Below are 19976 nucleotides of genomic sequence, written 5' to 3' on the forward strand. Positions count from 1 at the left end.
GATTTAGCAACGTCTCAAATCTAATACATAAAAACTAATTAAGTGTTTTGACAATCATCGGCCATAATTATGTATTCTATCTGTACATGGAAGTAATAAAATCATTTTACGATGTCTATGTTTTATGAGATCGCGTGGAACATGCAAAAATTAGTCGTAAATATATAATGGGAGCGATTAGGATTTATCGCGTCGATATTCAGCAACAAAAGGCGTAATAATGCGTTATTTCCATTGTTTTCGCGTATTAGTTCACCACGAATTAATAAACCATAATCCAGCTTAGATTTGCGACGCACAGCGAAGCGTCGTGCATCTGGATAACGACGCACTGGCCCCTGCGATGCCTTTTTTCTTTTTTTCCCGTCCGTTCGATAATCCGCAAGTCATTTTTTCTCGCGTTCAGTCAAAACAAGCGATCGCGTTACGACAAGAACACAGTAGCTATGTATTCATCGACGAGATCAGTGTCACGACAAGTGTTTACAAATAAGCATTTATACTGCGTTGTGAAGGCTTGCGTTCATTCTGTCGATATGTTCTATACAGTTTGTGAGCAAGACACTATTTGTATAGTTTAAAGCGAACATGTCTTTATGTAATGCTATGAATGTCTTTATGTAATGTGAATTGCATCTGATTTCAATGTAATATTCTGCGTAGGCTAGAATTGAAGACCGTTATAACCGCTGCGCTTTGTTGTTTGATTTTTATCTATATATATTACACATTGCAGAAGAGGTGTGGATGTGAGCGTTCGTAAAACATTGAATTTTACCCCATTTGTTTTTTATAAATACAGATATATGTAAAGCACAATATATAAGAGATAGAACAGAGCAGTTACCTTATCAGTACTTCTGCATATTTAAACGGCTTAAATCTTAGTTTGTTATCGGTATTCGTTTCTCAACTTAACAACAATCTGAGACCAGAAGAAATTTATTCATCTTCAATTTTTTGAAAGAATGAGGAGCAGTTATAACATGAGGGAACGACTTCTTATCTTCGTGTTATTCGTATGGACGGGAAAAAGTGGTAAGCTAATTTTATTTGAATATTTTGTTGTTATCGGTGAGGTGTCGCTTTGTTGGCGGTAACTTGTTCGATCAAAATGCAGTCGATTGCAGATTTAGTTGTCGTTCCGCGTTTTATTTTTGAATGCATTCTAGATTTAGCGCATTACCATTTAATTTCCTCTGTTGTGGTTATCACGATTAGAATGGTGACGTGCGGGCGCCAGTTAATTAATTCTAATCACCGATTTTTAATACGTACTTCCCACTACGATTATTCGGTCATTATTGATATCACGGCGCGTTCTATGGAATGCTATTCTAAGGTTAACAGGTATCGACCAAGAGTACAGATCGTCAAACTCTCTATATCACAATGGTACACTTCGTACTGTAAAATTCCTGCTGTGAATATTATGTCATCCACCCGTGTATTTTAATTGTGCTGATATTCATTGATTATCTAAGTACACCTGGATATTTCGTTGTTCTGTTTGCCTATAGCACAAATATAATGTAGTTGGATTTCACGGGAGATAAGAATGCACTCGAAAACATTTGAACAAAGTTTATATGCTAAACAAACCTGGAAAATATAGTATCTAACAACGTAATTCTGATAATCGGAAATTTCATTAAGGTGGCCATTTATGTTGCTTTCATAAAGCACGTTTCGCCAAGTTTAGAGTTTATATGCTTGAGTATAAACTTGAGGGGGTTTCTAAATATGTATCTAATTTGTATATAAATATTAGTATCTCATTATTTATTCCAGAAGTGTGTGTACCAATATGGAGGTAACTAATTTTGTTCGTCCACTTTACTACATCAAGTTGTATAAAGGAACTGAAACCTAAAATTATGGCCTGACCCTAACCTGGTACACAAACTACGAAAGTACCCATTATTTTGTATGTTTCACTTAGATATATGAGTAAAAATCTATTGCGGATAACAATCTTGTACGTCTTGTTGTTCTATTGATCTATTTTGCTTAGATCTAATGCTCGTCGTTTTAATTTTATTAATATTACAATTTCTTCCGTGGAAGTTTTATAGATAAGAATTTCCTACTGTGCATAAGTGGTGGATGATAAAGTAAACATCGGCTCCCGTGGTTTAGAAACTTTATCTACTAATACGCGGGGAATATTTGCGTTTTAACGTGGATAAATATTTACCAACGAAATAAAAATGTTAATAAAATTCAAAACTTTTACTAAAATTATCGTTACGAGTGAACCTGTCAGAATTAACGTCTCTTACACTTTTTCCAAAAGTTTCGTCGATATCACAGTCTGTGAAGATTGGAGATGGCTTCATGGCCAAATTAGACAATTAATGAATAATTCACATATTACAAAAAGTTTTAAATATTAAATTCATTGCGATATCTTGGTGAAACAACGTAGCGAAGTTTTTATTTGTGACAGCTGAACATGAAATGTACGTTAGATGAAAATGCGATAAGAGTCTAATTTTAATAATATGTACCACGTGTACATTCCTGAGAGTTCACTGATAATTACCGCGCGTTGGGTTTCAACTAAAATATTTTTTCATATAAACGGAGGTTATTGTGTTTATATTTTTCTTAAACTGACCGTGGGGTTTATCTTAATCTAATACGCAACTAAATGATCCCAAATCGAGTCCGTACTAGCATTGCTCAATATGTTCTCACTTCTATAAACTTTGTGCATACCTGTCTAGAATTCGACCCTAATTGCGTCTTTTGAAGTTGAACCAGTGCTTAGTACCAAACCAATGTCCACGCTTTACCATAAGTGTAAATTCGATATCCCCCTTTCTTGTATGTGTCCCATTCAGAAGCATATCTCGCCTCAATTCACGCGAAAAGGCGCCTATCCCAGGACGTTATTTAGACAGTAAAAGATTTCCCCACTCCACCCTACTAGATTATTTTCCCTTTTTAAAGCAGGCATGTCCGGTAACAAGTGACCAGTGCTCGCCACTGGGACAACTTATCCCTCTATTTTACCGCAAAAGTAAACAACAGGCATCCTGGGCACGCAGACTTAATAATTTTTAAGCTGACTCCTTTTGAAATTTTGACAGTGACCATAAATCGTTGTCAAATTGCTCTTGTCATGTCATTTGTTGCGTGCGACCAATAAATTCGTCTATTATCTTTCATTTATCTTATTCGTCCCTATTTTTGGTAATATCGCTATTGTAACAACCTCATTATTTTTCGGATCCTACAATTTTGACAAAAACACAGACCACCTACAAATTTGAATAATATGTTTTCAAAACAATCGCTAGACGTTCGCAAGATCTTTTATTTTTCAAATTTGTGTATTGCTTTCAGTGTTAATGCAAAATTGATATCCATTCATAATACCTACCGTAATTACAGCCTGGTGACAATTTTCTTACTCAATTCATACCGTGTTGAACCAATATAAGTCAGACAGACATAAAGTATAGACGACATAAACAGTCCTGAAACATAACACTCACCTAAACCGAGTTTCACAGTTCACCTGCATTTGTGAGCGTAATTGGTAAACATAACTGAAAGTTGGCCTTCAGTTTGTGGACAAAAATAATCTAAAGACTATAGTTTGTTAAAAAAAAACGGTAAATTTTTATCGATATCTGAAGCATTTGCACAATGGTCTTTTCGTTTTTGTAGAACTGCAAAAGACTCTTCAATACTGCGTTAATGATTCCAAATTCTTTAAATGTTTAGAAGGCTTTATAACACTCAAACGATTTAAAGTCGCCCAACGAGAAGAGATTTAAGTTCAATTTGTAGTCGTTTAGAAAATTAACTATTACATTTCTGGTTCAATGCGTATACCGTGCTCAAGTTATTAGCTTGGCATTATAGAAGACTTAGTGGCGTATGCGATCAGTTTAAAGCTTATTTTTCGCGTTATTAGGCCTCTGACAGAAACCATTATCTTTTTATCATTGCGGAATAAGTTCCGACCGATATGATAGCGAATGTTTCACCTTTGAATGTGGTCGATATTTCAGAATGAACATACTTTATAGTGACTTTTTACCATATATTTCATGTTTTGGAAGTATACTTTTGTAATGCAATCCCTGGTGATTTAGTATTAGTTTATTTTCCATTGCTTGGCGTAAAAGACTCCATACATTTTACATTTTCATCGTATGGTATTTCCTGTAAAAAAATTTCCGATTTCATTGATGGTTTCAAATATAATATAGGAAAACAAATACAATTAGAAACTCGAGATATCGGCATGAAATTTCTCTTTTCCTCATTTATCAGTCAATATTTTCTTTCGCGTCGTAAAATAAGTCTAGGACCTAACTTATTCGTGATATTTTTACCCCACTGCATGCAAATACTTGGCGCTCGTTGAGGCGAACTGAGGAAATCGGCGCGATCTAAAATGTCTTTATTTTTCTTCTATCTACTATTATTCAACCAATGTTGGGAGAATTTTGCTTTATATTTTCTTTCTTTTAAAAAGTATAATGGAACTAATAAGTTATAGTAATTTTATAGTCAATACCTACAAATTGGAACAAGTATATCAATAAGCATGTGACCTAGTATGAATGTATAAAGTTATTGTGCGAGTGCGCCCTGTTTACCTAATATTACGACAGCTTTATGGCTCTGTAATTACAATTTTATTGCATTGTCTTGCGCCTATTTTATTACCATACCGCGTACTATTTGTACAGCGTTAATATTATTTTTGTGAAGCATGCAAAATTTATCAATTCTTTTATCAAATGAAATCCATACGGATATTTGAAGTGTTTTGTAACCTGTTACCATCTCAGACGCCACACAACTTTTCCAAACGTCTCAAAATTTTTTGAAATAATTTACGCAAAGAATAGAACTTGTGTGTTTGTTAGAAAGGTATTGGTTACCCACGTTATTTTTTTATATTAAATCCAATGGCAGAAACCCTTGTAAAGCACTTGAAATTTCACCTTGTGAAACTCAAGTTTCCGGCCACACATTTGACTCATTGAGTGCTCGCCAATTCAGATTTTCCTCAAGTAGATTTTTTTGAGATTTTGCGGTACTTCGTATACAGATTCATTTAATATAAATCTTGAAAAATAATTTTGGTTTCCAACAAAGAGGAAAGTTTTGAAATATTATCTAGTGCCTTTATCTTATACAACGTTAATAAAACTATTTCAAATGTTAAATATCAAAACTGATCCAAATTTTAATTACAAAAAATTATTATTCTTTTTCCCTTGTAAGATAAATTTTTACTAAATGTTCCAATTAGTGGCGAGTGACAGGTGTATTTGAGTTTTAAGTAGGAGAAAAATTTACGATTCGAACTGACATTTATTTACCGAAATCATTAAAATTCAGTTCAAACATTTCAGACAATAAGCTACTCTTTTGCTAACCAAATCAGGAAACCACGAAGCATGGGGGCAAGACTTCATGAATACACTGGTATTTGATACAGCCGATATTTTGGACACATCGGGCCACCGCCTTCATGTCAAATGCCATTGACAAAGATCATAGTTTATGTATGCATACACGCTACAATGATTTCCGGGATGAACGCTGCTTTTTACATTAAGTATGAATAACACCCAATGCGTCATTCACATAGTAAATAATAACATTTACCACAAAACCGCCTTAATTTTAAACATAAATGTTACATCATAATGGTAATATCACAAATGCATTATTACATCATATTCGCTCTTGTTACTTGCATCAATGGTTCGCAGTAATGTTCACTCTACTTGTAGTTAAAATGTGAATACGTACCGGTAAAGTCTTACTATACTATCTATATTACACGGTTGGGTAACACCATATTTTATATATATATTGTTGCTTCGCTCTTTTGGTTTCGAGTAATGGTGTATTTTGTTAACCTACGGTAAACCCGAATCCACAAAAAGTGACGTAATACTAGCACCGCGTTAGAAGTAATCAAAATAGTTATAACGTAACCGTTTCAAACGAAGCAGTACCTGAAGCAAAGGCAAGCCACAATTTCGAATTCCATCAACACATTATCATCAAAACAATGGTTGTTATCTACCGATTCTTAGGTTATTAAGAAGTAATAATCGTCAATCATTATCAAATAAGGTCACGTTCAGATTCCATCGAAACCTTCATCAACAATAGTCGATTTGTTGACTTGATGATAGAACCGAATCTTCGATATAATTCAAGAACTTATTCGGGGAAAATAACACGTTTCTGCATTCTTGCGTGTCCAAACCGCCAAATTTCATAAATAGGAAATTAATGATATTCAACTGAATCACTTGCTTTATCACTCAGTGTCTTTAATATTCGGCGCCGTACTTCGGTATACATAGACTCTGATAACACAACGATAATTTATGAAGCGACCTAGTTTTTGAAATGCTCTGAGATATGAAACATGCACTGTTTATCTATACGTCGTTTGATGCGACCGAAAATATAAATACACCGAACCCTCTTGCCCCAGTTTTGAAGTTTATCCCCTTTCGTCAAAAGGGCTCAACCCCACTCAGAGCCTTTTATACAAAAATACGCTCTTTGTCGATCCCCTCGATTGTTGTTTTATTTCTCCGCAAAGCGTATTGAAATAAACTTTGGCTGCTCATTTCTATATGCTCATTGCAATTTGAATGTACTGTCTTATTGTTATTCTAATATTGGTTAAGTCACCTTGCTATTATTTCACGACACCACACATGGCTTCTTGGCGATTATCGTAGTTCACATTTAGAGACCTTCGCAAATTTGCTTTTTCAAAAGCTAACAAAAGTATTGTCGGTCTGGCATGCGCTGCCATTGTAAATGACTTGCAATAGGAAATCGTAAAATTTGAAAACCAACAGTGATAATTCCTAATTATAGCCATCGTTGAATTCCTTAAGCTCGTAATGTAGTGTTTTTATATTATTAGTGTATAAGTTAATAGTAACTGCCATTCTGTAATTCCAAAATATTGACTTGTACAATATGGTTGGTGCAAGTTAGCGACCATAGATCGATAATTGTTCCTTGCCGCCAATTTTCGATTTCGATTGTTTTGTTGTTACTCTGATTGTTGTGAAACAACGAACACAAACAATAATGATTTATTACATTTCTTCCGCTGTTGTACGTACATTGTGACGTGAAACACATTTAAATTTAACAAAAAGTTCACTAAAAGGTCACTCAAGTGTCTTCGCTCTCTATTTGAGCTGACAACATTGAGTGGGACCCTGCCATTAATTAGGTTTTATTGAATAGGAACTAGATTTTCAACACTTCGATTGACCCGCGATTCGACCTGGGCTTAAAATAACAAAAATTTTGCTTGAAACAACTAGCTAAATGTACCATTGGTTCGAATAAGCAATTGCTAAATGGAATTAAATGATATATGATTGTGCCTGTTAAATTGTATATTAACGATCTATTAAAACATAATTATATTGTAAATTAACGTCGAATAAGTATGCATGTAACAAGATTTCATTTGTATTTCACAATCGATAAAGTACATTAAACGATAAGCGATTACAAATATCGAATTTTAAAATTGCTGGGTTACGGATTCGCAGGTTAATGCGGGATTAACCGCAATCCCCGCTCAATACACAGTTACGACATAATCCATTCTTATTATCTATTGATTTTTAATAATCGACGAACCACAACAGTGAACTTCCATAGCGTCGTTGACGCAGAATTAACAATTAACGTTAATACGGAAATGTTCCAAATCGCAAAAACAAAATCTTTGTTCCGTCCGGATTTATTTCCGGACCAAAAAGCAATCAAGAGTTCGAATATTGACGCCTTCATTACCCCAACCCAGTTATGTATTGATTAAATTTAATTTTGTTTGCGCAATTTATATTTCCACTAATTTCGCCTTTTAAACCATAATAACGCCATATTTGGTATACAATTTAACATTATTTAAAAGGTCTCACTATGGTTTCAGTATCAGTCGCGCAGTGGTAATATAGAAACTTCCAGCCCAATTCCGCAAATTACTTCCGAGTTGTAGAGCAACGCATATATATACTCGAAAAATCGTGGAAATATTTCGACGAAGTCTCGGATAATTGTTAGTGCCTGACGTCAGCCCCACCTGATTGGTCGTCATGGAAGTGGTGAGATGTAATGATGCTCGAGGCAATTTTTATTCGTTCGATGCATCCTGTTATAATTGCCCTCATTATTTTCTGAAGGTACTAATTGCGAAGAAGCCTACATTCCAATCAATTAAATAGCCATTCTTATGAAACACTGAATTGAAAATGGACCATTTTCTTTTGGAAACTGTACCGTTGTAGGGATTCCGCTTCCCATGTTTATTACTAACCAATCCTATAAAATTATTCCTGTTTTTTAGGGTTTGGCTTTTAGGCGTGTTAAGATAAATATACCATACGTAAAACAACAATGCCAAAACGCAACGGAAGGGCTGAAACCGAATTAATCTCACAATACACAAACAAGAAGAAGTCACTTTAACAAAATCCCATTTTTAGATTTTATTTACTTAAGCTAACAGAGTTAATGTGTCCGCATTGTGTGCTTCGTATGATAACCTTGTAATGCCCTTGTTGAAAGGGTAGTCCAACCTTTATATTAATAAGTCCATATCCGTGTACACAGTAGTCGAACAATCATTATTAAGTCTCACCTTCGGACCACTTCTGCGTCGTTAATAAAACACGAAACTTCAAATATCTTGTGTCTTTGACATCCAGAATGATAAATATATATGTATTCTCAATCACATCAGCGTATCTATTAGGTATGAATAGTCACATCTAATCTGAAATATTAGTCTTTTACAAGCAGGCCTTGTATGTTTTACGTTTGCGTATGCGCATTGATTTAAATAATCCCACCCCTCCCCCACACGTCCTTGTTCAAATCCAGCCCTTCAAATTTCATGATAGATCGCTTCTCTCGCTCACTTCGACGCTAAAGACTTCAAAAGAGAACCGATATAATCTTGTTTTGTCAAAATACCGACTAGGATACAGCGAGTACCCATCCGTCTGTTGAGCGATTTAATCAACCCGTGCAACTCGTGTTAATTAACCAGTAAAATGTTAAGTGCATTTCCCCCAAAATAGGGTCTACATCATATTTCATATTTATGTTTCTTTGCTCATTTGTTAGCGGCTCATTTGTTAGCGGTGTTTACATGGATTACGTACCCCGAGTGATAACCTCGATTATGCCGAAAAATAAAACTGAAAATCCCAAAATTTTGAGATTATATTCAGCCCTTTTTATGGGCCATTAAATAGCGGTTGTTTATTGGCTTTGGACACACCTTTGACATTGTTTTCCGTATTTATCAAAGGATAATGGGCTCATGAACCACAAATTGTTTATACTTACGTAACGGCAAACCTAATGTATATAATTTAACCTAAGGTTAGCAATATTGGTAATTCCCATGAATTTACAAATACATCACTCTTAAAAACATTTTTTGGTCGAATGATCCGTTCCGTAAATTAGCAAGTGTCTGTAATCACTTATTGAGTCAATGCCAATGCTTTAAATAGCCTATCCTGGAACCTTTGATCTAGCTTCATGAAGCATGCAAACCTCTCCTCCAAGGTACTGGGGGTTTAGTGGTTTGTGGTATAACCTTGAAAAAACAAATTTATCTAACGAATCATTTTCAAGAAATCATCACCAAAACTTAGTAAAAACAATGACTTCTGTCGTGTTCCGTACAATTAAATGGTTAAGGGCACTTGTTATTATCGCGAAGCTCGGAAAGTCATTCACGCTTTTCTTTGCTCCTAAAGCGGGCCCTTGAGAACAATTTGAAGTAGGAACCATTGTATTTTCTTATGAATTCACTAAAGATAAGATCTTGTGGGTTTTGGCAAGGCTTGGAACCTTTTGTTGAACTGCTCAGCTTAACGTTGAAGTAAATCAAAAACACAAACTTTGTATTATAAATTCCTAATGATGTTTAAGCGCAGATGGAGCCTAATTAATCCAATTAAAATCAACATGGCATTCCACAAGAAATAATAAATATCATCAAATAATATCCGAACGCGAATATAACATTTTTTTACAACTGGGAAGGCGAATTCAAGTTTTTAGTTTACATAGAAAGCAAACAATGTTTACTCCAAGCATTTTAACAGCTCAAGTAGGATTTTGACCATTAGCAACCATCAAAGAGAACGAAGGGATAAAACTAGACAAGCCGTGACCGAGTAAAATGAACCTGTAAATTCCGAAATTTTGAATGATTGGGTGTTAAATATAAAAATAAATAAACTTTACATAATATATAGATAAACGCAAAATAGCAAACTATTTGTCTTGTAATAGTCAACCCAATATTTGCAATATATTCAGCAAAAACTTTTCTCATTCTTAATGAGACCAACTTGCTGTCTAGAAGCAAAATTACCGCACTTCTACAGCAGGTGTTTATTACGCAAGAAATTCACGCCCATTTAATTGGTATTTACATTTCTGTCAAAGTCAATTCCCGCAATACTTATTTCGCGTCATTTCGTTTCTCTATAAATACCCACTTTCCCACGCCCTTTAGCTTTTCCTGTATTTACTAAATCCTAAACGTTGAAGGTGATTCCCAAAGATTAACAGTCTAGCAATGCTGGTGCACAAGAAATTATCCGGAAAGAAGCGATAAGTTCTTCAAAGAACTCATATATTTTGTCTTAACACCCAACTTGAAATTTCTTTAAATGTTATAATTGCTGCCAGTTTAAACCACTTAAGTCCAGTCAAAACAGCCTGCCAGTCTACCCAATTAGCCTTGGCAATGGGTCAGCGATGTAATGAGAGTTTGATGTAAAGGAAGTACTTTTATCCCCAGTCAAGGCCTAACTAAAATATTATTATCTTGGATTATGACTATGTGATAGCTCAAGTGGGCCAAAAAGGATGATATGAAGTTGAGTAAAAAACTTTTATTTTAGTATACGTTTATGCTAGGCATAAGGCAAGAGCGTATACTTGCTATTTGCATTTATAAGTTTAAAAATAAAATTCTTTCCTGGAAGGGTGCTACAGACAATACTAACACAATCTTGTTTACATCATCAATTGCCATTTTCCGCTGTGGTAGCAAATTGCTTATAAACATTGTCAAATTGCCAATTCAGACGCTGGGAAATGTTTAGTTATCACACGTAAAACCCGTTGTTTCAGCTGTCACATTACGTCGAATTGGTATTAGTCTCCAAGCAAATTTGTAAACAAACGTACGTTTTTGACAGGGCGAAACGCCCCGAGGTCTTTTCATAGAAAATTGGCAGACTTGCATACTTGTTGTGGATTATGTAGACTTTATGCGTTCAAGCGTTGCTTCATACTGCAGTACTAACATGTGTATAGTCTACCACAAAACTAAACGTAATTAGTGTTCCATTCCCACCAAATATGTGAAGTTACGTACATCTGGTTCTGATCACGTTTCTACAAAATATTTGAGTTTTTCTAACGATCCATGAGTGCTTAATACACTTATAATTAACACTCATCATATGTTGGTATTTCTAGTAGTTTAGTAGCCGTTTGTACAAATATCTGGTAGTATTATACCACTCGAATTTTTATTTTGGCGTCGTAAAGGTCTCCTCATTACGCTGACAACATACACAATAATTTAATGACGACCCTCAGCGCAGTGTTAACTTTATGATGCGGTCTTCAAGCACCCTCTTATAGGACATTTGCGTCACTTGGACATTTTTCTGGCCATTTTCCCATCCATCTTTATGTGCTGAAACCAACAAAGGGTCCGGTTTTGTTTAATAGATTAGTTGTCGCGCCGTGGCTTATCCCACTCAAAGGCGACGAGCAGTAACGTCTGTTAAATCTCGAGATGGTGAAAACTTCGCGTCTTATATTCTTAGTAAAACCCTGAAACAACAAGAAGAATCTTCTTAGAACTTTTTCACAAAATATCGGTATCATTCATAGCATTAATGTCGTTATGATTTGCTCAAGTTTCAAGTTTGGAGTTTTTCTGTTGTAATATAATAAAAAAAATTCGAGAAGAAATTTATGACTTAAATTACGAAAACTGGATCACCTTTTGATAATCTGTTATTGTGTCGTACTTTTATTTCATGTAGTCATTAGGAAATCTTTAAATATATTTTCTCAAAGCTGCGTCAAAACACAGGAAAAGTTGTTTTGAGAAGTAGTTCGAGTATCTCGACGCCTATAATTAAACTCCAATGTTTTCCTTAATTTCGCGATATGCTGTTACAATTACTTAAACATTGGCTCAATTATTCCCTTATGTCTTGTTAAAATCTCTCGCACAATAACAATTCTACCTACTTTTCAATTTTCTGTCGAAGTCGCACTAGACCCATGCCAGTTAAATTGTGCGCCAGTTGAATTGAGCGTAATACGCTGATTCAATTTTTCTCCTGTATAGAAGGGTATATAGGTCCTTATTGCATGCTTGCTTTTACTCAATAGCTGGACCTTATTTTGAAAAAAAAATATGGCTTCAGCACCTTTTGATATTATTACCACTTGGACGCAAATCGTATTACTTAGATATGCGATTGAGTTTAGCGCATTTTTCTTATTATTTATTTTAGTTCTGGTAGGCACCGGCGGTGATGATCTATTTTTCATTTGCACACTTATCATAAAACTGACACTCTTTGGTGTCTGTATTTTCATTATCGGATTTTCAATCTGTCATATTCATAGTAACCAGTAAACAACACTGGAAACATTTATTAAAGGCACGACAAAGTAACAACTACTTAAAGAACATTTGATTAGATTTATAATATTATAACAATTAAACGTGCGAATATAACGCAAAAAGCAACGTGCGTCATGGTTACAATGCGACCTATCTGAAGCTAAAGGTCTTGTAACATCATGCAATCCTACTCGATTACCTTGAACATTGTGCAATTGATATCTCGGCACGTGAAAGGGCACACCCTTACCAACAAGACTCATATCATGTCACTTTGATTTTTGAAATCCCTCATCCCGCAAGCTTTGATCCATATCTTGTAGTACAATGTGGAGGATCGCTCCAATGTATCAATTTTCGTTCAATTCGAGACTGCGTAATTATTGTTTGAGATCTTAAGCAAAAATATATCATTAAATTCAAATAATAAAGTGTCAGTAATTTTTTAATCACAAATAAACATTCTTTTCTTATTTTTACAGATAGCACAATATCAGCTCCAGTGCAACCGCCAATTCAAGTTCCATTGAAAGAACTCTCAGCTCAAGGAACAAACTTTGCAGCAAGCGAAAGGTAACACTTTTTCACTATTCCACAGGGTACGGCATTAATTATTGAGGTTACAGGAGTTTCAGTGCTCAAGTACAATTTACTTGTGAAAATATCCTAGTAGACAAATGCTTATAAAATTGCTGCTTTTTCGTTGTCAATTTGCGAAGTACAATAGCGAAACTAGACACTATTTACTGTATAGAAAACCATCAAAAATTACCTAATTTTTGCACTTTGTTTTGTTTTACAACATTCCATTCCTACTATGCGAGAATTATGCGTCTGAATCGGCTTAATTGATGTTAATCCGACAAAATTGTTAGCTTGTAAGAAACTACTTCAATATTACAAATCTAAATTGGCAGAAATTCACGACACTACTAGTTCACGGAAAAACACAAAATTAATGCTTTCGGCAACAGGATTTAACCAATTTTAAGTCTGTGGAATTTTACAATATTATATCTCACGTCCGTTTTGTCGCCACAACTTCCCAGTCTATGTGACGACTGTAGAACGATTTTCTAATCAATTCGTTGCTGCTTAGAGTACAGATTAATAACGATTATAATTTTCAACCATTTTTTTGGTATTTTCCACCAAAACTGTTGTCGTTTTCATTGTTTTAATTATTCACTTATATGACCACAATATGATCACGCCATTTACGTCTTTTAACAGTTTTTAATATAAAAATACTGCTTTTCACGCACGATTTGAAAGAACCAAGGCAGTAAATTATTAAAAACCGATGTTTAGAAAATTTAACATGAGCAATTGACTGTAGACACTCCAAAAATATTGTCACTATGCCAGAAATGAACAATTACGTTATTAGAAAAGTTGGAAAGCACTTTACAACACAAACATATTTTTTAAATTATTTCTCTATGTATAAATAAATCAAATTATATAATTTTGAAATAACATATGAATAATAAATTCATATTTTCTTTTGTAAATATTGAAATATTTGGCATACCAAATTATATTACAGATTCAATAAATGCGTGTCTAATTTACATCTAATTCCAAATTCTATTCGTTTCCACTCGCCCATTGTTATTATAATGTTTTGTTGACATTTTGATATATTACATGGTTAAATTGAAGTGTATTAAATATTACTACCAAGCCCCTCTGGCGTCTGTCACCTGCGAACGACTTGTGTGGCAAATTACAGATGATTTCATTTGTCAAACCCTGAAATTTTGTTTCCTTCCGGTTGTGAATTTATTTATACCTTCTAAGAAATCATAACAATAATCTGACATGTTCTGACTTACCTGTATGCGACTGATTTAATATCTCCCTTGCTCATAAACCGTTTATGCAATGCATTCAATCTCATATTTTTCAAATCAAAATATAAAAATTGTATTGAAATGTTCCGAGCCAGGGAGTTTAATTACATTTGTTAAATAATTTGATAAATAACAGGACGCCTAGACTTATCGAGTATACACCTTAATTCATTTTAAGATGTAATGCCATACTTTTTCAATTACATATTCATCCCATTATCAGATAAAAGTTATACAAAACATTTCAATTATCCTAAACAGGCTTATGGAAATCATAATTTCATGAGACCTGTTCAATGTTGGGCAACGCAAACAATATTTTTGGCGCGAAAATTTATCCTAAAGTCAAATTCATGTAACCTAAGTGTGAAATACTTTCAATATAAGATATTTGTATTCATTCAATGTAAACATTATTTTACAGCAATGGCAAAAATGGGAGACAGAGCGACGCCGATACGGGTGAGTTATTTCAACAAGAAATTCTATGCGAAACATTTTATTTTTTAAATTAGCATAATATACATTTTAAAATTGATTTTGTGAGTTGATATATTGAAGATATATGTATGGAAGTTGTATTCTCCAATTTGCAACACATATAAAGCTATCACTGTTATATATAAAAGCCGGTAAAGTTGTTTGAAACTTTCAAATCCAACTTTAATTTATGAATTTATTACTTTGACATTACCACAAAAAAATGATCCGATTCTTCAAGAGACATCAAAACTGTAAAAAAAACATGAAAACAATGTGCAAATTAAATTCGTGATATTGACATTATTTAATAAAAACAATAAACAATGCTTGATAAATATTTCTTTAACCATTCAAAAGCATCTTTTGACAGAACAAAAACTTGGTGCCAAAAATAACGAATATATCACGGAAAGCAAATGGCGTGATCAGTAATCTAAACATGACTTAGAATTTATATCCTTTCTGACCAAGATCTGGTATTAAATTCATATTAATTCCCCTTATAGTGATTCAAATGCTTTCAGTTTGATGTCTCTGATATTGTGGCTTCAAATGATTCAGGTAAATGAAGCGGGTGACAGCTTCCACGCGAATAATCTAAAGAAAATATTTATACCAATAAGAAATATATCGTGACCTGTCAAGGGTCAAAATATGGTCATATGCTGATTGATTTGTACTTTATATTCAAGCTTTATCACGCGAGAAAATTTACTTTTCACGGCATAGATGTGCAAATTTCCGGACTGCGCGATGCCACATTTGTTACGATACAACACGACTATCCTCAAAACAATTTGCTCCATCCTTATCTGCGTTATAAATATCTTTTTATTCGCTTTTCAAAGCACCCAATGCTTTTTAAAAACGTAAAAATTCGTTTTCGCATGAGAATTAGTTATCTGATTTCTGAAAGGCTTGAAGTACGAATGCTATGTTTTTCTAGAGAAAGATTCGTGTTTTCCGTCCAATCTCAAGATTTGGTTGTTAGATTAGCTACCTCGCAAATGCTCCGAAATGTTGCTTTTAGTCAATAGATTTTAAAAGTGATAAAAGAAGCTTTGGTTGACCCTGAATCTTTACTAATCCAAACAAAATTAAAAATGTTGTAGCTTTTGTTATAAATCTAATCTTGGCAGCTAAAAAACGAATAAATCTTCAAATCAGTATACTTTCACTTCTGTCTATAACATCATAGTAATTGTTTTGTTACTGTGTCATCTCCACAAAAGGGTTAAATTTTTTCGCTTTTCACATTTTTGCAGGCTGCATACCAAGCAATGCTATGGATGTTAATGACGTTAAAATCCTACGATAAAATCAAATAAGTGGTGTTACTACTCTAATGTGGTCTCGAGTTCACAATTTGACATGTGGTAGAAATTTAAGGTTTCCTTTTAACAAAATATCTCCACACAACTTATCTTGCCGATATTTGTTTAAAATAAAAATAAGACTATTCATCAAAAAGGACCCAACGCGTGCAATAACCCTGTCGTCACCCTAACCAGAGCGTGCAAGTACAGAGATTTAATCGTCTTAGTCATAAGCCATCGCTCCAGAATCTAAACGTTCGTCCGTTAACACTATTAAATTCACGAAGTCATCTCTGCCAAGCGTCTTTCACGATATGCACAATATACAGAACTTGAAAAAACATTGGGATTAGTGAAGGTGCTGAATGTACAGTAGGAAATATATCATCCATCTTTCCTCGTAAGAGTGCGGATAAAAATGGTGCGAATATGTGTGGTTTGAGAATAATACATCTTTTCTCTTAATTCTGAAGTATTTCGTTATTAAGATTCATCAAAGCGCACCTGCATCTCGCTAAAACTTAATTTGCCATCCACTGACAACCTCAAATTGCATATGAAAAAATCTGTCACCAAATTCACAAATCTTTCCGTTATTTTTCAATTACGTAATATAATTGACGTCATAACTATATTATTTCAGGCCATTATTTCCGAGTAGTGTCAGACATGCACAATCAGTCTCTTGTCTCAGGAGGAAAAGCTCAATTCCGATGCAAAGTCGAAGGGTACCCTATGGACGACGTAACATTTACATGGTGAGTGATGCAAAATCGGCAATTATTTACTACTCCAGGTTTAGTGTATGAAATGAATATGCCTTATTATCTATTCTTCCTTAACAAATGTTTCTGTTGACGCCCCTCGGCATTATTGTAAAGCATCAATTGTAACTAACTTTAATTTGCGGGTCAAGTTTCCCTCCATAATCAATTGTGACGGCTGTGACATCAACAACATGCCACAGATATTTTGGTTGACGTCATTGTCAGAATGTTTACAGCAAACCACAACGAGACCACAGAGAGGACAAAGGGCATGCGAAAATTACTTAATTTACTCTCCGGAGATGGGATTAGACTGATTTGTGGGTTAAATTTGCCACTGATCGAAATTTCATCGTCCATCTTGATATCCATGAGGGATTTAGCGATCTAAAAACCGTTTATCAGCGAACATGGGACACTGAATTGTATTCACACCACACAAAGCTGCGTGTGAGCGGGTTTAGTGAACAGTAAATAACAAAACGCGGAATGGCAACTAACATTTTCCGGTCATTCAATCAAATCATATAAAGCGTTTTTATTCATGGGGCCAAGTGAGCGTTATTGATTTTTTAAGTCACCGCGATCAGTTTAAAAGTCATGATTGTAACACACATATGCGGGTTAAATTACTGGATTTTTATCACTTTGTAGATAAAGCCCTAAGTTGGGATTTTCACAACAAACTGCAGAGCTGTAGTCTAAAAATGGCGACGTAGATAACCACAATTAAGTACTTTGTACGTTTAATTATGATCAAATCAAAATCTATTGTTCTCCCATTATTTACCTTTGCTTCCGGTTTGAAATTTCTCTACCAAGTCATGGGTCGAAGGTCATTCAAAAACTTTGCGCATGTCTTGTTTGTATTTATATTTCCGGACAGTTGGTCTAACATGCCAACATGTATTAACTTCACCAGCTTTATTTACTGTAAAGGCCACCAATGCGGTGCCAATTTATTGCTGGGCAAAATCCAACTTTTTTAAACTTCAGGTTCGCTTGTTGTAACAATAATATATCGCGCAAAATATGTAGATGATTTTAATTGCACCCTGTCGTCGCCATATAATTGCTCAATTTCTTATCGTGATACAAAAACACGACACGATTTACCACCAGTTTCATTTCTATTGTAATATCTCCCTAAAATTAGTGCCTGGATTTTTTTAGTTGGTGAATTAACTTATTCGTTTCTACCACAATCCACGTTTCTACCACAATCCACAACTGTAGTTTTTGTTCGCTACTTAAAATTTAAATGAAAAAAACATAGTTAATTAGTGAGGAACAACCAGTCATTACAACCCGTTTTATGTCACTATTTTGTTATTGTATTATTAATAAAAACATGATGGTCTTGAGATGCAGAAATAATATTGCTGCAAACATGGATAGCATCGTGCCAATTCCCGCGCCCGCACCAGTTGACTTTATAAAACGTAACTGCCCATACTGCAATTTTCTACAGAGTATTTTCGCAAATTCAAGCGATCGTATAGCCAATTAGACCAAGATAATATGCGGTTAATTTAACCAGTAACAAAAGCATACTTATTACACCATAACACAATTGCTTCAACAAGTTCTAATAAATTGATCCCCGTGTTAAACCTTCTAACAAATTTGTTCGTAATCCATTTATCCTTGTTCAAGTTACAGTATTGAACTTAAAGAACTTGCAAATTTTACAGAAAGTAAATATGGTGCGATTTTTTGGAAGATAAATTTAATTTCCTAATCAGCTTTATGTATCGGATTATCGTATTCAGACCAATGGAGCAGTTAATATATGTAAACTTAGAACACTTTTATCTCATTTATTGGCCCTTTTAGCGGATAAATTCCATCCAATTTGTGAAAGAGTATCTGCACATTTATCGAGTTTAACCTTCGTGTAGTGTTAAGCATATGGAAGTATAATTGTGTAATATGCATTCATCAGTGAGCTCTATGTGCATTCCGGCAATTTCGTATTTTGTAATTACATAAAACAAATAATAAACAAACTTATTTTTAGTGATTTCTGAATTACGAGGGAGAGAATAGGGCAATTAATGAATTTTCAGACCCTTGTGGGTCAATTTTTGGTTTAAAATCCGATCAATGTGGCAGCCGTAAATCCCGCGATAAAATGCTAATACCCACAAGTGTGAACCTCGTTTCTCTCTAATGGGTTCATTTTTTGGAATAGAGCTAGATAATATAGAATAATACAAGCTTCAGCAGCTGACGTCATATTCTTAATCTCAATATGAAACTTTATATTCAATGTCAGGTACAAGGGTAATACTGTCATTGACCCCTCAGACGACCCAAGAATTTCAATCCGTCAGAAATCTGGAATATCACGTCTCCAAATAAGCGATGTTTTCACTGCTGACTCTGGTCTCTACAGATGCGAATCATCTAACGGATTCAGGAGAGTCGCAACTCAAGCTCATTTGTCCGTCAGCTTCAGTAAGTTTGAATATATCTTTTTTGCTTTTCAAAATCGCCAATTTTTTGATGTTTTCTTATAACCTTTCATTATTCTGTGCTCATTTATTCCGTACTTGAATAACAACTCGAGTCTATCAAGTGTATTTGTACACTTGATAGAAGATAGCAAACTAGAAGCTTGCATTTACAGTATACACATTTGGTATGCGATCACAAATTACCTCATCAGTCATAAGTTAAGTATAGTAAATTCTCCATTTCAAATTAACATCAATCTAATGTAGAAGCGATCAAATTAATTTAATTCAAAACTTAACAATGTAATGAACCGACTTTCAAGTTAGGTAAAAGTAAGGGAACTTTTTTCGGAATAATCCAATTTTAAAATGGTTTGGTT

The 19976-nt window shown here is 34.3% G+C and overlaps 1 protein-coding gene across 1 annotated transcript in view; it reads left to right on the forward strand.

Annotated features, from left to right (window-relative positions):
* The first annotated feature begins 781 nt into the window (after positions 1 to 781).
* LOC120338400 (inactive tyrosine-protein kinase transmembrane receptor ROR1-like) overlaps positions 782 to 19976 on the forward strand; it is a 36899-nt gene continuing 17704 nt past the window's right edge. Inside the window, exons 1-5 of the mRNA XM_039406386.2 lie at positions 782 to 1038; positions 13198 to 13288; positions 14996 to 15033; positions 17014 to 17128; positions 19416 to 19597. Of these exons, the coding sequence (XP_039262320.2) occupies positions 969 to 1038; positions 13198 to 13288; positions 14996 to 15033; positions 17014 to 17128; positions 19416 to 19597 (496 nt within the window). The 5' untranslated portion in view covers positions 782 to 968. The remainder of the gene's footprint in view (positions 1039 to 13197; positions 13289 to 14995; positions 15034 to 17013; positions 17129 to 19415; positions 19598 to 19976) is intronic.

The sequence above is a fragment of the Styela clava genome, chromosome 10 (genome assembly GCF_964204865.1).
Source record: "Styela clava chromosome 10, kaStyClav1.hap1.2, whole genome shotgun sequence".
NCBI classification, from domain to species: Eukaryota; Metazoa; Chordata; class Ascidiacea; order Stolidobranchia; family Styelidae; genus Styela; species Styela clava.